Source organism: Xiphophorus maculatus, chromosome 16 (assembly GCF_002775205.1).
Source record: "Xiphophorus maculatus strain JP 163 A chromosome 16, X_maculatus-5.0-male, whole genome shotgun sequence".
Lineage (NCBI taxonomy): Eukaryota > Metazoa > Chordata > Actinopteri > Cyprinodontiformes > Poeciliidae > Xiphophorus > Xiphophorus maculatus.
In genome coordinates, this window is record NC_036458.1 from 24,450,259 (window position 1) to 24,472,701 (window position 22,443).

At 37.7% G+C, this 22,443-nt stretch overlaps 2 protein-coding genes across 2 annotated transcripts; one reads left to right on the forward strand and one right to left on the reverse strand.

Moving 5' to 3' along the window:
• Window positions 1–797: 797 nt before the first annotated feature.
• Window positions 798–16,796, reverse strand: cln3 (CLN3, battenin). Its single transcript, XM_023348903.1, has 15 exons — window positions 16,568–16,796; window positions 16,455–16,491; window positions 15,762–15,858; window positions 15,568–15,651; window positions 14,236–14,315; window positions 13,894–13,979; window positions 11,819–11,891; window positions 10,839–10,982; window positions 9,227–9,363; window positions 5,150–5,202; window positions 5,001–5,072; window positions 4,764–4,819; window positions 4,589–4,682; window positions 3,012–3,152; window positions 798–1,891 (listed from the first exon to the last, which is right to left on the reverse strand). Exons 1-15 carry the CDS (start codon window positions 16,632–16,634, stop codon window positions 1,775–1,777), a joined length of 1,338 nt encoding a protein of 445 aa, XP_023204671.1. The 5' UTR covers window positions 16,635–16,796; the 3' UTR covers window positions 798–1,774.
• A 1,811-nt stretch (window positions 16,797–18,607) lies between these two features.
• Window positions 18,608–21,860, forward strand: LOC102224619 (tryptase-2-like). The gene is made up of 5 exons (XM_023348593.1): window positions 18,608–18,689; window positions 18,951–19,128; window positions 20,062–20,336; window positions 20,521–20,660; window positions 21,520–21,860. Exons 1-5 carry the CDS (start codon window positions 18,638–18,640, stop codon window positions 21,706–21,708), a joined length of 834 nt encoding a protein of 277 aa, XP_023204361.1. The 5' UTR covers window positions 18,608–18,637; the 3' UTR covers window positions 21,709–21,860.
• Window positions 21,861–22,443: the final 583 nt, after the last annotated feature.

Genomic DNA, 22,443 nt, shown 5'->3' on the forward strand with positions numbered 1-22,443 from the left:
CATACACAAACTCATGATAAAAATAGAGCATGTCAGCCATGGCTTTATGATCACAACAGTAGGAATGAGCACACTGGTTTGTTTTTGGAGACATTTCTGGGACACAAGGCACATCTTCAAAAGCTTATCGGTGCATGATGTAACTATTTTCTTGTGAGTAATAAGCTAATTGTATGTTCATAACTAAAAGTTGAAAGCGGATTAAATATGACTCATTATAGCTCTGAACATTGTTCAACGGGTGGGTTCATTGATCCAGTTGGACCACTGACACCCTTACAATCAATCCAAAAGTTCCCAAAAGTTTAACGCAGTTAATGTAGCAACAAGTGCTAAAAAAGAAAAAAATGCATAACTCCTAGTAGAAACTAAAAATGGTAGTAAAGGCCCATTTTTGAAGCAAAAACTTGATTGAACCTTTTTAAAGGCCCTGTAAAACTCATCTAATGACAGAGCTTCCAGCTTGCTGTTCAGATTGTTTAGTTTAAAGGTTAGGATAAGATTTATTGAAAAAAATGAGAGGCTTTTCCATTTCCAAAGTTTTATTTATTGGCATATTAGTGCTCTTCTGATATCTATAAATATCTACTGAGAAACTGATTTATTTCAAGTTTATTTGATGAGGAATGTTAAAAAGTAACCATTGTCCTGTTAACAGCCCAGGCCCTGATTAGGCTGCAAGAAGTTAACCTTTAAAACTAATAGTACAAATAAACCTGATTAAAACTAACATTAAAATAAGACTTCAATACTATCTGGTATATATTTAAATACAACAAAAAAGAATCAAGAATTACTGTTGTTTATTTATAAATCAGTGAAAAACTTAGCACCACGACACATTAAAGATCTGCTGGTGTATCAGCAGATCTTCCAGACCTTTCAGGTCTTCTGGTTCTGATTCTGATCTACATCCAGAACCAGAACCAAACATGGAGAAGCAGCATTCAGCTTCTATGCACCACAAAGTTCTTATTATGTTAAGCACTTCGAATTGCCTTGGTGCTGAAATGTGCTGCACAAACAAACTTGATTGTTAGATTTAACGAGGTGCTTAGCTGCATCTCTGCCGTCTGTGTCCCAGTCGAAGGTTAATATTTTCCATTTCTATTGATTGAAGTTTGCAGGAAAGTAAGAGCTTTTATCAATCAAACACTACCACGCCGGTGCGTTCAGGTCCAGGTGCTTTCAGTTAACAGTGAAAATGTGAAGGTCTTTAAAACGCAAACATGAAGAGCTATTTTTTAACATCAATGTTTCAAAAGAATGCAGCAGAAAATGCTTTTAAGCAAATGTTCCAGTTCACAGGAGCCTGTGTTATCCTTCCTGAAGACGTTACTGATCACAGAACACACTTCAGACAATTAATCTGTACAAAGGATATCAGACTTCACATCACAGTTAAACTGTCACTGAATGACATGAAGCAGAATCAGCCGAAGTAGCTCTGGGTAACAACACATTATTTAATGAGTTTCTTAAATTTGTTGTATGGGGCAGACACAATATAAGGCAGAGGTTCTCAACGTTGTCAGTATTTCCATCTGGACTTGTGAATCCTAAAATGTCTGAACTGTTCTGGGAACCATTGCTGATGTCAGTTTTCTTCTCAACTGCAGAGGATTCAGCAACTGGTCCTGCTGAATTCAGGGGGGATTCTTTATGTGTAGATGAGGATTTTTATGAACGAGTTATGTGTTTTATTCTAAGTCCCAATCTTTAAAGAAATTGTTAACATAGAGTCCTCCTCTATGTTGGTTATAGAGCTACTTCATCACAGGGAACAGAAGTAGCTATGTGTGGGGAAAGCTGCAGCTCCAGCCACAGCTATTCCCAGACTGTCTCCCACACTGGACGTTGCCATGGCAAACTCTCTGTATCTGCTCTCAGTCTGTGGAAGAAAGGACATTAGTCAGGAAACGCTTAGAGGTGTGTTTATGTAAAGATGCAGACAAATGTTTGGCCATCCTGGTAAAGATGTGGATCAAATGTAAACATCTTTTAATGCAGAAGAATTATCTCAAACTCATTTTGTTTTTTTTAGAAAAATGCACTCTTTAATTAGAGTAAATTTACTACGAGGGACAGATGAGAGGGAATAATTAAATATTTAATGGGAAATTCCCCACTGACATCTTTAGCAACACCCCTGCAGATGATGTACTGCACAGCCTCCATCCTCTACTGGACACAGTTTAATCGTCTCTATCATTTCACAATAATGAAGCAAACAGAGAGAAGAATGTTTGATCAGTTTTATATTCATGTATCAATATATTTTGAGTTGCTGAACGATGCAAAGATAATCATATCTATTAATAAACAGAACCTGACTCCATTGTTTCATCACTAGGACCAATTGGAATGGATGGATTATGGTTTGACTTTTTTTTATAAAGTGCCTAGAGATGACTCGTGTTATGAATTAGAGCTACATTGATAAACTGGACTGAATTGATATTTTTTAGTTCACTGCTAGAGTAAACCAGATTTGTATTTAGATCCTCCTGGTGTATCAGGGAATTCAAGATGCCATGCTATCAAACAAGCTCCCACAGGGCTGGCAGCTAAACAGGCCCACAGCATCACTGCTCCTCCTCCGTACATAGTGTGTATTGGCAGATGTTTAAAACAAACACACCTGCAGTGGCTCAATATGAGTCTCATCTGGCCAAATCAAGCACTACCAGTTAAGGTCAGAGTTGACCAGGTCTGTACCCCAACAATTGTGACTGTGGTAATGTTTTTATTAAAAAGTATTTCCTAACATGTCTTTTCCACCCAACTGAATTTTGGCGAAATATTCTCATCGATTTGTCTCTCATCTTCTACAAGATTTATGCTTCTGCGATAAATGATGAATTAATTTTAAGTGTTTTTTTTTTACCCATTTTTACCAAGAGGCAACAAATTTGTCCACAAAAGTAAATATAAACAAAGAAAGTCAAAACAGTAAAAATATGCATTCTTCAACTCAAAAAACAAGCAGACAGACAGACAGACGACCTTACTTCCTTGCTGATGAAGTGGAAGGTGTTTACATAGGCTGCTCCACCCAACAGACCCTCATAGAGAATAATACCAAAGACAATCCAGATGCTGGGCAGAAACTGGAAGAGCACAGCAAAGATGAGGAATACTGCGTTCACCACCTGCAGAGAGAAGGACAGGGAATAAACATTAAGCGCAATCTTTACAAAAGACAGTGAAACTGCAGAACTTGAAGCATTCACACATTCTATGCTAAAATGATCATCGATATAACACCTATTATCTATGACTTGCTTGGAAAGTCTCAGCTGAGCAGCAGCTGCCATGCCTGTTGGCATGAGACATTTCTGATCCTTTGCTGTGTGGTCAGTCACTTCGGCTCTGACTGTCCTCTCTGTACTGTTGCCATCCAGCTAATATACTTTCCTTTTGTCCAGCCAAAAAGATCAGACTTGTTCATATCTTTTTGTAATCTACTTTAACGAGTCAACATGTACACTGATATGTGTGTAGTCCATCTGGAATGACTTCATTATCTCAGGGTAAACCTTGCTGTCAGACTGAGAACTTTTGTTGAATGTTTTCTATTTGAGAATTTACAACATGACTAGCTGCAAGTTGTTGGATCAATTAATAAATATTTTTTAGGGCAAGCAGGAAAACCCAGACCTCCATGTCCTTAGCAACACTCTTGAGCTCATTCTGGGATACTCTAAGGCATTCCCAGGTCAGAGTGTAATCTGGGTAATCTGGGTAATCTGGGTCTGCCCTGGTGTCTCTTCACAGTGGGACAAAAACAAAATGCCATCATTCAGGATGACAGTGTAATACGATACAGATAAGCTGTGAAAAAATAGAGCTCCTCTGCCTTCTCCCAGTGCTCCCAACTGCAGAAGTACACAGGTTGCTAAGAAGGAGCCAATCAGAGTCAGAAGGAGGGTCTTCTGGATTTTTGGTTTTCCTGTAATGGTGAGTTGTTTCATTATTCAGTGCAAACACCAGGGTGATTGGCAAGTTTTATTTAGATGGATTTCGATTGAGAAACGGTTTCAGAGCCCCTGGACTAGTCTGAGGTTGAGTTTTTCTTCTTTCATAACCAGGTAAAAAATTACATAATCATTAATTTTTTTCTGTCCCACTGTAAGAAACACAAAATGCTTTATGCCTAGTGTCTCAGCAGAAGGTAGTGTTTATTGGTGTGTTATGCATCTTTTGTTTTAATTTCCATAGCAACTGAAATATTACAAGTAGAAAACATTCATCAAATATGTTTCCACTAATAAAGAAACGTCTGCTACAGTCAACAATAAATCTGTCATCTAAGTTTGATAACTCATGAAGAATAAACCAACAAATACTGAATTATTGTATTTTTTAGAGAGAGATTCCACCTGGTGTCTTTTTCCACCAGCTGGCCCTTCAGGGAGCCTCCTGCACTTATATAACAGGCATTATTTCTAATTCTGGTAAGCAGATATTACCATATAAGATTCTGCTGTAGTTGATAAACCTTAAGCTGGCTACAAGTGCAGTTACAAGTTACCATGGTCACTGACAGCTGATGCACTTCTAGATTTGTAGTTGGTCCATTTCTCACCTGCAGTAGCGAGAAAATCCAAGTTTTCCTGAACTTTTTCAAACGCAGAGAGGATCGGGACACAAACACACCAACCTGGTATAGGGTCTGGTACCTGAGCAAATACACAAACAACAATCAGAACCTTCCATCTGAATGAAACTGATTCTAAAAATTAAAAAGACGGTTTACTGACCAGCGATACTGTTCCGCATGTGATAAGGAAGAGTTGTGAAAAAACAGGAGCTCCATCTGACAAATACAACAAAAAGAAAATCAAAATTCTTCTCATAAAAATGTTTATAGTAATTTTATTGTTAAAAAGAATAATTTCTCCTTCATGATAGTTGGAGCTCATAATTCCAATCATCTCACACAAAATTACAGCATGCAGTGAGATGAGTGTGAGGCCAGAGGTCACTAAAGAGCTTACCAAGCCTTGGTTGATGAAGTACTCAGCAAAGTAGACCAGTCCCAGAGGAATAACAAACGGTAATAACAAGCCCTGTTCACAGGAACAATATGAACTCTTAGTGTTTGATGACAATGAAAATTTTCCAAACGTGTGAGAGATGCACTTACCTTGATGACAGCTAACTTCTGCTGCAGGGTGACCGGTCCCATGGTCCTGTCCTCTGTTACAGTCAATGAGGAGAGAATAATCAGTCACTATACATGCATTCACTGTAGAGATCATCATCATCATCAGTACAGCTGTTACAGTTACATGATAAAATATTCATAATCATTTTACTCAGGTCACACTAAAGCTACAGACTTTAGTGTACTTTATTGGGACTGAATGTGACCAATCAACACACTCAACTGCGTTTAGTGTTGCCTCTGCTCAGACAACACTAAATGTTTTGGCCTATATGTTAAATGTTTGGTGTGAATGAGAAGGAACATTTCAAATCCCCATAATTCCACCGTCTCCACAATGAAGCGTGGTGGCGTTTACTGATGGGATGTTTTTCTTCAACAGGGAAGCTGGTCAGGCCTGATGGAAAGATGGATGGAGCTAAACCCAGAACATCAAAACATCCAGGTTTGGTTGGATGTGTGAAGGGTTTAATCTAAAGGTGGGACTTGAGTTAATTACAGGGTTAGACTGAATCAAAGTGCCGATCAGTTCCTCATGTTTCAGGAACTCCTGATCATTCCTGGAACTTGTTTGTGGACCGTGGACGCTGACGTTAGCGTTGGGGACGTCTGTGCTGCTGCTATATGTTTAGAACTGAGAAGCTATTTAAGGCTTGAATAGCTTCACTGATAGGCTAACTCCCTTTAGCACAACTTGAACACAACAATAGTCTTTTCCAGCATCTAATCAGACCAGGCACGTGCGGAGGGGGAGGGCGAGGGCGAGGGGGGCTTGAGCCCCTGCCCTTTTTATCCTTGATGCCCCTACTGCCCTTTTTGAGGTTTTTTTTCCAAACTTTTTTTTTATTATTATTTTTATTTTTAATCTGTATGTCAGAAGGCCTGCTTGTGTCCCTCAGCAATAATATTTAGCTAAATATAATAATTTAGTAAAAATAAACTAGTCTGGCTGCCCTCAGTCTAATAATGACTCTCAGAGCCTCCATGTTGTTCAGACTCCTGGTCCATGGTGAGAAGGAGGAGGATCTGTGTCCTTTAACTATCAAATTATGGGCAAGAATATTTTTTTCATACACTGGTTGTGAATAAAAACGTAGGTCTGATGTTAACGTTAGAAAAACGGTTTCTATTTATATTTTTATAACTGTCCTTGCAATAGTGGGACAAAACCCGCCTCGCCCCTAAACACAGGAATGCTGCAGAGAAAACTTTTGACTTTAACTTCCTCATTCTGCTAAAGGCCCGGTTCACTACAGGCAGCTTGAGTCGGTCCACTGACAGATAGAAAGAATATCTGTCTTTATATCAGACATCCTGATATAAGACACGATACTGTCACCGCGAGTCGCAATGCAGCTCAAAGCGACGGTACCACCCGGTACCACCTGCTCTCTGTTCGCTCTGCTTCTCCTTAACGTTTCTACCAGGCGGGTTAAAGCCGCTGCTGACGGGATCTGGGCTGGAGGTGAGCGGATGTAAATAGAAGTTATTGCAGAACCTCAAGTGTTAAAGGAAGATTCGGCCCAATTAGAGTCACAAAATAAACATCAGAGAAAATATTGTAGCAATAATTAGAACCGCAGCAAAAAGCCAAACATGCCACAATGAAATGAATCAAAATGTCTCCAGAGCATCGGGGAACTGGCATAGGGGCCACCGGGGGATTCCAGGTAGAGTCCAGGTAGATTCCAGGTAGATTCCAGAGATGCGCATTGCAGCAGCTGTTCCTCCAGGGCCGGCCCGAGGTAATACAGGGCCTTAGACAGAATCCCCCCCCCCCCCCCGGAACCCGTCCTACTAAGAACCTCAGCATCACTAACATGTTTAAATATAGATAAGGTGAAGTCTGTGAGAGGGAGACCAGGTTTATTGGCCGAGTTTAAAATCAATCACTGATTATTGGTTATTTGATGTAATGTATTTGTGAACAAACCCAACTCAAACACAAAGATTACACCATATTGTAGCCATGGTAACACAACAATCAAACTATCAAGATGATTCTTTAAACTTTTACAAAGTAAACTTCCTAATTAAATCCTAAAAGTACTATTTATTTTTCTCAGCTGAATGCATTAAATAAAATGTAATAACATTGTCATTCTCTATAAATGATGTTACAGGTTTAGATCTATGATCTGTGTTACAATTAAACCATTTCTAGGGGCCCCTGAGTGTCTGGAGGCCCCTGAATGTCTGGAGGCCCCTGAGTGTCTGGAGGCCCCTGAATGTCTGGAGGCCCCTGAATGGCCCCTACCAGCAGCTACTGAGTTTTCTTTGCCTTGATATCTCAGTCTTATAATTCTAGATCTCAGAGGTTTAACATCAATCTATTATATAGAGTTAACCCCTTTGAGCTTTTGGATCTATAAATCAGTCTGCAGCCAGGTTGTTCTAGAGGTTAAATAGATATTATTAGGGCTTAATTAGTAAAATGGCACCAATTTTGCTTATTTCATAACTTTATAACCAGAGACCTTCTCTCCTCTGGTCTGTTTAACAGCTACAGTCTCAGATCAGCTCAGCCCTCCAAGACGGTCAGCAGCAGAAACAGAAACTTTTTACCTGTTGGGGAAAATATAGACTAGATTTGCTTCGCATTTCCCCGCATGATGGCAATGATACAGTAAGATCCAATTAGATTCTTAATTAATATGGGTTGTTGCTGTGTTGTTGTATGGAGTTTTTGTTCAATGTGCCCCTTTTTTAAATTTGAGCCCCTGCCCCTCCATAGGTCTCTGTACGGCCCTGAATCAGATCAATCAATCAGTCAAATTTTATTTGTATAGCCCATTTCAGCAGCAAGGCATTTCAAAGTGCTTTACATCATATCAAACACAGAAACACAAAGCAACATAGAATCAACAATCAAAACACGACATTAATTCAGGTTCCATCATAAAATTTGTAATTGATTACATTTCAAATACAATCCTAAACAGGTGGGTTTTTAGTGGAGTTTGCATCCATAGAAGGTTTACCTGTTACACTCCTACTGTGTTATATGGAACAAAATACCTGTTGCTATTTTTATTCCCACTCACGCTCACAATCACACAGTTTAAAACGATGTAAACAGCATTTTAATGGGCTTCTGGCACAAGGCTCCATACACCTCTTTCATGGAATTTCAAGCAGAGACTCCATCGTCCCTCACTTATTTTTTTGTGCACTTCTATGGTACCTGTTAGTGTCTAAAATTTACAGATCTGTTTTACAAGCAGAAATGAACCTGAAGCAGCTTTGTCCTCCATCATTTTGTTTCATATCAGATTTTCAGGCGTCCCAGAAACACAGAACAAATATTCCGGCTCGGGTCTTTGGTATTCTCATCATAATACAGGTATGATAGTCAAGTATTCATTCTTTTTCTCTCTGCCTTCTTAAATCCAAACATAAGTAGTTTAGACTTCAACACATATACTTCTGGATTTTGATAACTGCTGTGTGTAAATGATTTACATTAATTATTATTATTATTATTATTATTATTATTATTATTATTCAAGATTATTTACTTGATGTTTGTTCTGTTGCTGAATTGAACTGAGATGAATCAGATCATTTAAAGTCCTAGAATGCTTCGTTAAATGACTCTTTACGTTAGTAAAGATGTTCCATCAACCTCCCCCACTTATTGGTGACTTGCTTATTTTGTAGAGAATTAAACTGATATACAAATATGAACAGAATTTTTCCAGCAAATCAAGCTTACATCTAGATTCTTATCACTTGCTCTGAAAAATTAAAGCTAAATTAGTGGACAGCAACCACATTACATGATAACAAGCACGTCTTATGAAGAGGAAATGTTCATTTAGAGATTAATTACTTTCTAATCAAACCAAATATCAACACATTTCCTCAAATAGAGAAACTGACATTTCAGTCAGATCAGATAAAACTAATGGAAAACGTGACACTGGCCAACTCATATTGATGGACAAACTCTGATATCACATTAACTGATTGACCAATTACAAAATCAAGCATTCTGGAAATTCTATGTTAATGTTAGACATTCTGGATGTTGTTGGATGTTGCTGGATGTTTTACCTGGAGCTGATGTCTCCAGGTCATCTTCTGATTCGTCCATCAGTCGCTGTCGTTCCTCTGAGTCCACAGGTGGACACTCTGTCTCTGACCTGCTCCACTGAGGTAGAGAAGGTTCAGGAACCAGCAGAACGAAATAGCTGGTGATGGAGGAAGAACACATACAAATGATGATTATGTTAGATATTGATTCTCCTTTGTAATGTGTTCCTACATGACATGAGTTTTAAGGGTGCACCCTTTTTCAGCCTACTGTCCCACAATAAAGCCCAATAAATCACTGAAAGTGCTTACTAGATTCTTCGACATATACCTGCTTTGCAAAAGTTTTCATACCAACAGACTTTCAGAGTGTTTATTTCATTGAGATTTATTTTAGTAAACCAACACAAAGTAGTCCAGAATCATAAAGAGCAAGAAAATATTTGTAAATTAGAAAAGTGTGCCTTTGTTTTCCTGCATTCATTCTGTTAATAGCTCATAGCACAGCTGCGTCTCTATCAGCTCTCCAAGCTTCTGAGCTCCCTCCTCACAGAGCAGCTCTCCAATGCAACTCCTTCAGACTAGCCAGCAGCAATTAGCAAACACCTGATGGAACTGCACAGCTACTGAACTCATAGTATTCAACTTCTGTGCACCACAAATCTGGAACAAACTTCCAGAAAATTGCAAAACAGCTGAAACACTGAGTTCCTTTAAATCTAGCCTAAAACCCACCTGTTTAGAGCTGCTTTAGAACCATAATAATTGGATATTTGATGTGCATTGATCATTTTGATGATGGCACTCATCAAAATGTAATCTTTGTTTCTGGTTTCTCAATTGTTGACTATATCTTGTTTTTATGTCTTTTTATTTATGTGTTTCTATGAGGTAAAAACTCTGAACTTGATTCAAACAGCTCTGAACAGCTTTATTGCTGAAATGTGCTGTACGGCTAAACTTGTTTGATTGATTATACAAGCTAATTCTCAGAGCAACGCTGTGAGGAGCCATGCTGTGATGACTTCCTGAAGGCAGAGTTTCAAGAGAAGGAGCTTTTGAAAAGACAGAGGCCTTTTGCAAGGAGTTAAATTAGTGAGTAAAATTTCTTTAAGTCATATATGATATATACAGCATTTTTATAACAACTGAAGGTAACAGTTACTTGATTGAGTGATACTGCCCCTTTAAGTATGTTGCAATAAGCAATTAATCACATGATAAATTAAAATGAGCTCTGCAATTTATATTCCGATGATTAACATTTTTTCAAGAGTAATTTTGTTTACATAAACACAATAATCCATTTTATTTATTGTTTCGTTTGTAAGTGGTTTTTATTTCTGTTTTTTTATTGATTGTTTTTGGTTGTTTGATCTTGGACACTTAAACATTAAACCAGATAACAACTAAAACTAAAACTGTCATGTTGACAGATCCATGCTCTTCAATATCTAGAATTAACAGCATGAGAACTTAAACATTTTTTCTAAGCTCAGCTTAAGTGGCTTGTGTCCAAACTGAAACTGCGTCATCAGTTTGAAAAGGGAGAGACTGTCAGCATGTTTCTAACACTTCCTGAAAGCAGCTCGTTACAGAAGTAACACGTTTTTAACAGCATTTCAACACTTACCTAACTAGCATGGCAATCGGAACAATTAGCATGATGAGCAGTGTGGTCCGGGGGGAGAGATGTGCTTGGATGAGGCCTGCATAGAGGAGGGAACCAGCAACACCAGCAGCACCAGTCCCAGAACCCCAGCCTTCCAGAACATTCCTGAGGATGAAGCCAGCAGAGTTACTAACCCCAAACCACACAGTGTAACGGATTACACTTAATATTATATACTGGAAAACGGAAAAGTATTCACACTCCTAGAACCCTTCCACCTTTTGCCCAAATATTTAAGAACTACACAATATTAGAAAAATATGAAATATGCAATAATATTGTGGAATATTGTGATAATAGTACAAGTTGGAATAAATTAAATACTTAACAATATTAAGGATGAATTTGCTACATTGGAACATATTAAACAAACCTGTTTCCATCTCGCCTTTAAAGAATTAACTTTTTTTTTTTGGAAAAGCCAGAAAGCATCTCAAGTGAGCATGATTTTTTATTTTTTGTGAAACTGAGAAATTTATTTCAAATTTTGACATTTACATCAACCTTTTCTAATGTGATACTTCAAAATGTGCATAAAAAGCATTGATAGAAACATATTATAAAGATAAAATGAAGCCACATAGTTCTGTTCTTTGTGACTGGGAGAATGCCTGGACATTTTAATCCAGCAGCCACAGTCCAGTGCATACAGCGGTAAAGCTAACTGACCAAACCTGCCCGTCTTCTAATGACGAAGTGAGCGAAGCTCCGCTTGGGTTGAGACCCAAATGGAAGAACAAAAACATGCAGAAAGAAAATTTGGCATAATAAGTCTCCTTAAAGTATTTATTCATGTGTCATGAGTCACATTAATATGACATTCACCAACGTTATCACATGTTTTTCTGCAGGTTGTAGAACAGACACATGGTTATGTGTTTGATTCAGTTTAAGCACCTTATAAAACTCAAAAGAAACTAAGACATAGATGTTGGTTTTACCTGTTGAAGAAAACACTGAGTGACAGGAATGATAGTTCTCCCAGCCCAGAGCTTATACTGGCAAAGATCACTCCTGTAACAACACAGAGTGAGTCTGGTGTGAATGCAGGAACTTTTAGCACACATGCAAAGAAACCAAAAAGTTTATACAGAAACATCCCCACCTTAGCATTACTGTACAATTTCTTAATGTGCAGAAAGATGTTCTCTTAAGTGTCGTATTTATTTTGAATTTACAAAAACTACCAAAAAAATCTAATCTTTTGTCACCACAGACAAATGTTAGCCTGAAATGTTAGCCTAAACCGTAACACATAACCAACAGACAGTAGGAAGGAGCAAAGTGTTGGTTTGTGCTCTACGCTGTGCATAGAGGCGCCACTAAAACGACCACAGAATTTTTTTTCCGGTCAGAATTTTCTGTATTTAAACAGATGTTTGTGCTTTGAAAACACACATCAATGTGTCTGCATACGTCCCAGAAAGTACCTAGCTGCATCCTGCAGGCCACAGACAGTACTGTCTTGTTGCCAGCTTGTGACTGTGTGGATATTCACAGTATTCTGAATGTCAGTAAGTCAAGGAGAAGCAGACAGTTGGTGTCTCCACCATCAGTCATAGCATGTCCGGAGTGAGCAGAGGAGTATAAACACTTGGGGATCATTTTTGATCATCTCCTCCAACACAGAACATATTCTCTCAAAGTGTCAACAACAGCAACAGCTCCTAGGGAAGCTCAATTCCTGTAGAGTCAGGAAAACATTTTTACTGACATTCTGCTGCGCTGTAAGGAACTTATCTATGTGAGCAGCTATTCTCCCGGCCTGTTGACCTTTGCCACATGCCTTCCCCTTCGTTCATAACCCACCTTCCTGTCAGACTACTATCATTAAAGGCCACTAGAGCCAGAAAAAAAACTTGGAAAACCATTTCAGTATAAATGTGTTTCTTCGTTGGTCTGATGTAATATTATAATTGTAAATGTAACGTTTCATTAACTGCAAGTTGAAAATGATCATAGCTAATAGAAATAATGGCTTTTAAACATTCATCTCTATGTAATTACTCTATATGATGTGTTTTACTTGGAGATAAAGTTTCTGAAATAAATGGATATTTCAATGATATTCCTTCTTTTATTTGAATGGATCACATTGTAGGCATATATGTACACTGAGTTATGACCTTGCATGATTATGTATGTGTATTTACGTACATATACTGTATGTGCATGTGTGTATAAATCTTCCTTTACTGTTGCAGTTATTTAAAATGTAATTACTGACACATTTCATGGAGATCCATGTTTGCTTGTTTTTTGCTTTTATGTGTTAATTTTTTTTAAACGATTCTGTTTATGTTTGTGATGCTTTGTTGTATCTTTAAATTTTCTCCCGGGGACAAATAAAGTTTTACTGAACTGAATTGAGTAATGTAGCAGTGTTTCATGATAAAATGGTAAATGGCTTGAGTAACACTTTATTTGAAGGGGTGGGCATAAGACTGACATTACACTGTCATAAACATAATGTAACATCTGTCATAAACATAAAGAAGTCTTCATGAATGATTACAAGTGTTGTTGTGAATTGTCATTAAGGAAATAATGACACAAAATTGACACTTTTAATTCACATTTAATGCAAGTTTTACTGCAACTTTGCATAAAAATGTAGTTATTTACCAAATAATGCTAAGTTGACACTTTTAATGCAACTATTAATGCACATTTGCATTAAAAGTGTCAAAATTTGACATGCACTTCAAAGACATTATCTTTGTTGTTTCCTGGACTCGTGTAGCAGCAACATGCTGTTGTGTTAAAACTCTCAGTTTGATCATATCAGATCGCCTCCTTTGATAAAAAATTCACAGAAGGATGTATTAATAACTGCACTTATCATGATGAGCTGCCTCAGGCTCATTTCAACATGAAGCTGTGATATCATATCTCTATGCATGCAAAGAAGATAAGGTGCAAACTAAACTGAAATGACTTAAATCTATCATCTGACTTCTCCACCATTATCAGCTTCACCACATATATCGAGAAGAGTTGGACGATCAATAATTACCAATAATACTTAGCCACACAGCAGAGGAAAAGGAAACAAGCAGGAAACTTGCTGCTGCCATGGCGACACAAAACAGCACCCGAAAACTAGAAATAATAAAAGAATTTGCTTTTAGAGTTTTGGAAAAGAATGCATCCTCAACTTAATTTTCAGAAAAATATAAACAATTCACAAACTGTTTTACTTGGAATACTGTGAATAAAAATTAAGTAATGAAAAAAAACACTAAAACTTTCAATGTTCTTCCCATCAGATTTGTTTCTTAAACATGTCAAGCTTGATCAAATATAACCATATAATTATATATATATATATAATTTGAAGTAATAGTGATGAACTCACCCATAGGGTACTTTGTGGATCACAAAGGGAGCCGAAATCTTGATGAAGAGTGTTGGAAGAATGTCAGCCAGCAGCACAGCCTGCAAACACACATTACAACTGCCTACCTTCATTCATTCTGATCTAACAGAACTAATTATGAAAAGTTTTTTTTCCATGTTAAATACAGTGCCTTCCTAAAGTATTCATACCCAGTTTCACATTTCCTCAAATTTCTAAGGATTTCATGTGACACAATAACAGAAGCTACTGTGAGGCTGTGAAGTGAATGGAAAAGGATATACCATTTTATGTTTGCAAAGAAAAATCTGAAAAGTGTGTTGTGAATTTGTATAAAGCCCCATTTAGTATTTTATTCCTGAATGAAGTTCCTTCAGAAGTCCCCTAATATAAAAACAGGCTTGTCCCTCCTGTTAAAACTGAAATGACACTTTGAATGGATTTTAACTGATTTTATTCAATAGGTTATATATACAGTATGTACCTATATATCTATATATAGATATATAGACATATAGACAGAAAGTGCAAAAACTGCAGCTGAACCTGCAGTAGAGAACTGACATGATGGGCTGGATACAAAGACACATCATACTTCTGACTGTCAGTAAAACTTGAGAGAAGCTACTAATTATTTATTTTTGCCACCACTTTGACATTTTAACAACTGGCAATTAATAAGCGTAATGTTAAACTGCATGCAATAGAACAAAAGATCTATTACAACAACAAAATTACTTCATTCATGATCAGCCTGATCTCAGCTGAAGCTCCATCAGCAAAACAGTTCCAAAATAAGCCTTCCCCTTGATATAAAGCATATGATCCCTTATGACTACATCTGGACATCTCATATCCATAGCCCCAATTAAATAATCTCAATAAGCAAACAAAAGCCCTTTAAGTTAGTGAGATCAGGTTATTTCCAGGATGCATAGAATACTCAGGAGGAAAACCCAAAAACAAATTATGCAATGAGGAAATGGGAAACCTTTGTGCTCGACCCAATTCCTATAAAAGGAAAAGAAAATGGCAATATGAGGTCATATTACTATTGCATATTGAAAAATGCCTAAACATTATGACAGCAGCTGCCTCTTATTGTGTGGTAAAGTGATGTTCCCAGTTCTCCACATCATCATCTGAATGGACCTTCCCATGAACACTTGAGTAAATTCATTTTTCATCTCTTTTTATGGGGTTTAAAGGAATGGAGCTAAACGCTTTGCTGTCTGATGCATCAGAACAGCCTGAAAATGATTTCCGAGGCTAATGGTGGATGTTACTGGTCTGGTCTGGTCAGAGGCAACCAGAGAGAGAGTCTCCTCTTACCCCTGTGCTGACAGGACTGCAGTCGTACCGACTGCTGTTGCTACGGTTTCCAGCTCGGAGACCCACAGCCAGCTGATCTGAGGCCTAGAATGTAAGGTTCACAAATGATCTTATGAAACCATTTCTAACCACTGATAACATACTGTTTATCCAATATGTGCTTTTAATCACAAATCACAATATTTGCTTCTTACAGTCACTGTTGAGTTTTTTGATTCTTGCTTTTCCAGGATGTCATGAGCCGCACTCAGCATGACCACATAAGCAAAGTTGTTGCAGAGTCCAAGGAGCCTGAAGAAGGAAAGAGACAAAAGGAGCACTTTTCATTATATATATTATATATATATATATATATATATATATATATATATATATATATATATATATATATATATATATATATATATATATATGTGTGTGTGGGGGGGAACTGCACTTTGTAATTGCAGTTAAAGTTTCTTTAACTAATCTGTGCTTAATGCACAGCAGACGTTTTTAATTTTAGTCTATCACATAAAATACATTACGCTGCAGTAATATGGTAATAACCATATCACATGTTATGACAGTGATATGGTTACTTTTGCCAGACTCTTAAGCACAATAAATGACTGAAACTGTCTAGTTTCTATTCTTTATGAATAAGGAGGAAGTGACATTAGAATCACCTGATAGACAGGAGGAAGGCGCAGCTTCACTGGCTGGACTTTAGTTCTCAGACTTTCTTTTTACGTTTTTGTCCCTTTCAATATTATTAAACATATTAATCAGCCAGCCAGGCTAATATTACCAAAACAAACAAACAAAAAAAACAAACATTCACTTTGCAGAAGCAGTGGCTCTTGTCTCTGCAGACATATTTTAGGATTTTATAAATGAATACTCACCAAAAGCCGCACCAGTTGCGCCATTTAACGCAACAACCTGGAGACGACAGAGAAGACAAAGTGAAACAAGGTCTAATCCAAAGTTGGGTGAAACTGTCAGCTGGGTGACCCACCATTAGTACCAAGCTGCTCGGGTTGGTCCGCATTAATGCTGGCTGAGCGCTCCATGGTCCTAACCATGAAAACATCCACCGAAACAAGCTACCAAAACGTCCCAGAGTCAACGTTCACCAACATTCTCAGTTTCAAAAAAACAACAGAAGACTGACTTTGTCTACTGTTTACCCAAAAAACGTCACAAATTGTGTGTTTCATTTGAAAATGCTCCCCTAGAAACACACCAGGGCCTTCCGTTCCTATGTCAGTGGCTGGAACGCCGCAGCGCTGGCCCACGTGACCAATACAGAACACCGGCATTAATGTCAGATTAATTTGGGGCTGTAATTATAACATTTCCGGAGTGGATTAATGTTACAATACAATAAATACATCTACGAAGCACTATGGAAAGAATTGAGTTAAGACATTTATAATGTGATTTTAAACTGGTTTAAATGTGTTGTATTCATGTCCCTGACCCAGCTTTAAGCATAGTTTATATTCAGTAGGGTTCTGGTTGGGACCATTACAGAAGTCAGATCTGCTTTATTCATTAAACTATTGTTTGGATGAAAATCTAAACCTAAACTTTAATTCAGAATAAATTTTAAAGTATGCACTCAACCTTTATTCTTAGAATTAGACTGTACAAGATAGAGTGCTTTGTCTCTGTATTAGATAGACGATGGAATCATTTTAGTCTTCAGAAACAGCCAAATTTCTTCATAGGAGAGATTTTTTTGAAAAAGTGACAAAATAAATTCTCTTAGATTTTGGTCCATGTTAGCATGATACAGGAACTCCAAGTGCTACTGTAACATATTGGTAGGCCACATGTCTCTTGTTCTACCCAGTCCTAAAAGACTGAGATGTGGTGACCATGTGGAGGACATCACCATACAGTGAATGCATCGTCTTGCTGGAAACCTCTTTAATTTGATTTGTGCATCATCCTGCTGGAAGTAGTCATCAAAACTACTTTAATGGCCATGAAAGCGATGAATGTATGTGGTCACCAACAATACTTCACCAAGGCAGTGAGGGGGCTTTTCCTTTGTTACACTGGTGGGGGTTCTTCCTGGTTGTTTGCTTTGATAAGTCAGGTAACGGTCAGTTGGAACAATTTGACAAACACATGTTGTTCATGTCAAACTTTGAGCTGACCATCTGAATGTTACAGATGAAATTTAGACACATCTGACCCGGCAACATTTTCCCCCTTGATTACTTTCCAGTATGCTGTCTCATCACCACCAGACATTACCACAACCACAAACAAAACCACCAATTTAAGAAACCTTTATACACTTGACAGATGTTTTCCGTGGGGTTCAATCATTCACATAATAAAAACACTCAAATTTAACCTTAAAGTTAAAAAAAACAACAAATGGTTTGTAATGTCATATATAGATTACCAGATGTCATATTACACTAAGGCCAAGATGTTTAGAGACAACATCTGCTTCCTTTATAGTGAGACTTGGGATTCAGTCAGTGTTCATGCAGGTAACGGACAGTGTCTTGCCAAACTATTCATCTGTAGCCTTTTTCACATTTTGTCACATTACAGCCACAAACTTCAATGTACTTTACAGGGAATTTATAAAATAAAAAAAACATAAAGTTGAACATGATTGTGGAAAGAAACAATAAAGGGTATACAAAACATTTAACAAATATAAATCAGAGAAAGGCGGCGTGTCTCTTTTATCACTCCATTTTATTCTTATACCCCTAAAAAAATAATGTGCAACAAGACTCAGTTAAGTCCACTGAACTATCTGATAACGCTATGACAAAATGTGAAAAAAAAATCAAAGGATATGAGTAGTTTTGTGTTACAGTGTAAGGTAAACATAGTAAACATTTTATGCAAAAAATAAAAAAAAGCTCCAGTATTCAATTCAAAGAAATATAAATAAAATATTGTTTTTCCGAATTACTTCAGATTTTTGTCCACACAAAGTAAGGAGGTCCATGCCTGGAGGGGCTGGGTGATGGATCTGATAAGAGTCTCTCATCGTCGGCTGTGTGTATAAAACTCCAGCAGCCTCTCGGCTCCACAGAGCTGCATCTCTGCCATGGCTGTGGGTAAACTGCTCGCTCTGCTGGTTCTGCTCCAGTGCTCTGCAGGTGAGAAACAAGATCATTCATTGTAAGGGTTCCCTCACTGCCAACATGTTGACAACCTCACAAACTGATTATTTGTGAGGTTGATATTATAAATATCTTTTCATTATTTAGTCAGTATCTCAGGATGTTGTTGGCCACCTTACTGTTGTTTCTTGTGTTGTGTCTTTAGGTGCACACTGACTTTTTGTCTACACCAAAATGTTGAATTCCTTATTCTGAGGTGACACTACTGTGTATTTCTACTTTATTTATTTCTTTTAGCTTTGATGGGAGCTGGAGTGAGGAGCTCCATCATTGGTGGGGGGGACGCCCCAAAAGGCAGGTGGCCCGGTTTGGTCTACCTTGACATCAAGACAGACAGTGGGGAGAGAAAGTGGCACTGCAGTGGTTCAATTCTCAATCAGAAGTGGATCATGACTGCTGGGCGCTGCTGGGATGAGTAAGTCTGGATGGAATTATTGAGTATTTTCTAATAATCTTCTACAATTATACACCTCTAGTGTAAATGTCTGAACCGTTATGTTAATCAGAGCCTTTGACAAAATACATTTCAATCAGTTAACATAGTTGATTAGAACGGGTAGAAAACTGATACTAAGAAAATTAGCAGTTGTGCTAACTCTGGCATATTTACATCAATGCTTATTGTTGACATGTTCATTAATATGTATTGTCCTAATTTAAATAAATAAAATGAAATGAAATACCGACAGGACAAGGCTATTAAGAATGATTCATAATATTCATAAATGAATATTTAAAATGTAATTAAACTCACCCATGGTTTTAAGAGACAGGGAACCCCACAAGGTTTTGAGGGTCTGGCTTTGTGTCTTTACTAGATATTTTTTGTGTGTGGTTTCGGGAACTGATGGTTTGAAGGGACACACCTGACCCCGCTTCCCGCTTTCTGACCGTCACTTCTAACCCTCCCGCGCTAAGACTGCGCGAGGGTTAAAATTATATTAATAACATATAAACAGCAGACAGGTCGTTCAGTTGGTGTTATTTCTGCATTCGCTATCACAGAGATACCTTAAATGTATTTTAATTTATTGATGTAATTAAGTGAAACATTTTTACCTTACAACTGGTTGTAGTCATGGTGTACGCACAAACAGCAACATCATCTGCTTTGTTGTTTTATGTAACCTGAGTTATGTAACTCAAAATGTGTAGATTTGATTTTTCTCAATGTCCTGGCAGCTAAAGTAAGAGAGATCTGATCGTCTAGTTTTGTCAAGACAGAAAAAGGCAGTAAAGGAGAGTGAACGGATTCTTCAGATGAATAGTGTCATAAAGTGTTTGAGAGTTAAAAAGTAAAAAAAGAGGTAGTAATCTGATCTCTTTTGTCTGTTCTTGTGTGTTTCAGTGAACTGAGGACCAGGTGGGATCGAACAGGAGTGTGGATCGGCACATATGAGCTGGGCATGCCATCTGAACGTTACATGAATGTAGACCTTGTTGATCGTCTACCTGAGTTCAGGGCTGCTGGCAATGGCTTCGTCAATGACATCGCGCTGTTAAGGTTAAAATACCCTTTAGAGTTCTCTAAGAACGTTGCTCCAGTGGACTTACCCAATGATGATGACATCTTCGATTCTTCCTCTGAGTGTTGGATCGCAGGCTGGGGTGATATTGGCAAAGGTGATTTTATTTTCCAATTGTCTATAGTGTAAAACCTACATAAGCAATGTTTTCAAAACATTTGCCATCAGAAAGGCTTTTTGAACCTTCCTATAATGAACTGTGTTTCGACATTAAAATCTACTTGAACAAACACTCATCCTTGACATGAAGGCTGCATGACTCTCTGTGTGTTTCCATCCAGTTCCTCTACCAGGAACAAAACCTCTTCAGGAGGTGCAGATTTCCATCTTGCCTCGGAAAGATTGTAAAGCCAAATATCCGACCATGACTGATACGATGTTGTGTGCAGGCGACCCTAAAGGGAAAAAGAACCCCTGTGACGTAAGTTTCAACATATATGTGAACTGAGATGATGTTCTATTTTAATATCTGTGGAAACGTTTGTGTATCAGAGCAAAAACTTTAACTCACATGAAGTTAGAACAAATCATGCCAAGGCACACACGCACACACACACACACACACACACACACACAGACAGACACACACACACGCCGTCACACAAAATTGCATGAATACAGTCAGGTGAAAAGGAAATAAATATAAATAAACAACCAAAAGATGAATGCTTAACATAATCTAAAGTAAGAATAAATTAAGAACCAAATGCAAGAATAAAGTAAAAAAAGCAAGATGTAAGCAGAATATAAAGATAAACAAATGCATGGCCAAAATATGATATGGAAGAAATCCCTAAAAGCCCCAACAAGCCTTCACCATGACACCAGCAGTCCTAATTTAATCTCATACTTAATTTGATTTTCTAACGCTTTGTAAGAAAAAAGGCAGAAACTATTCAAATTTGTCTTTATTAGTATCACTTATATTACATTTGAACAATTAATTACCAAAAAAAACAACCTGGTGTGGTGAGTTTTCAGGGTATAGCTGAATTAAAACATTGTCCTGCCAGAAATCTGTTCATGCTTTCTTGTTACTTGTACCCAGTCAGACAAGCTCAGCTTTTCATTCCTTGATTTCAATGCATCCAGGAACTCGGACTTGTCCCTAACATAAAAATAAAACAATCCATTTTGTCTCAGCTCCCTCTCAACATGTGTGCTTATGTACAACAACTACAATTTAATTACCACATAGTTCCAGAGCATTGTGCAATTTGATTGTGTAGGCAGGCTCAGGGAATAAAACCTAACTTTAAGTTAAATCTGCTTCTCCTCAGGGTGACTACGGCGACCCGCTCATGTGCCGCACAGCCAGAGGCTTTGTGCAGGTGGGAATCATGAGTTATGGGAGTCCTAATGGTTGTGAGGTTGCCGGCTTTCCTAGCATTTACACACGAGTCTCCAGTTTTATGGGTTACATCAAAGATCGCATGAAGCAACTTGATGAAGAATTAGCCTCTGACTAATGTTCCCAGAAGCCAGAGGAAGTGGGAGGTTCCCTAACCAGCAGAGTTGCTGCCTTTCTCAGCTTGTCTCCTTATCCACTCAACCCTTACTGCTCTCTCTCTCTCTCACTGTCAAACATTTAACCACATTGCATTAAAGCTTTGAAGCATCACTCCTGGTGTCTGTTTGTGTTTATTTCATAAACTAAAATTGTCTGTAGCTCAATGAAAAAATAAAACATTAACCAGCTTAAAAATGAAAAATAAAGACTTCTCTAAACTAATAATTGTGCAATTATGCAACTTAGTGCTTGAATAACTATCATTTTATTCATTACAATAGACCCTTGAGGTTGGGTTAGATTTATTTCAACTGTTATGCAACCATGTCCTCAGTCAGAGGCCTTTTCACATTAGTTGTAACACAGTCAGCAACTGGAGATTCCTGTGCTGTCCACTTCTCTGACCGTATGCCAGTAATATTTGAGCTCTCCCTTACCTGACCGCCTATGACTTACTCTCTCTGATTAGTTCAACTTTCCTAGAAATTCTACACTTTTCTAGAACGTAGACAAATGTAAAGAGAGTCTTTGGTAAATTATCAGAAGACTTTTATACCAGCAAAAACAAAGTACAGTGGCTTGCAGAAGTATTCACACCTCTTGAACTTTTGCATATTTTGTCATATTGCAGAATGTTTTGCATTCTGAACAAAAAGTTTAATTTTGCTCTGATCTGACCAGAGCTCCTTCTCCC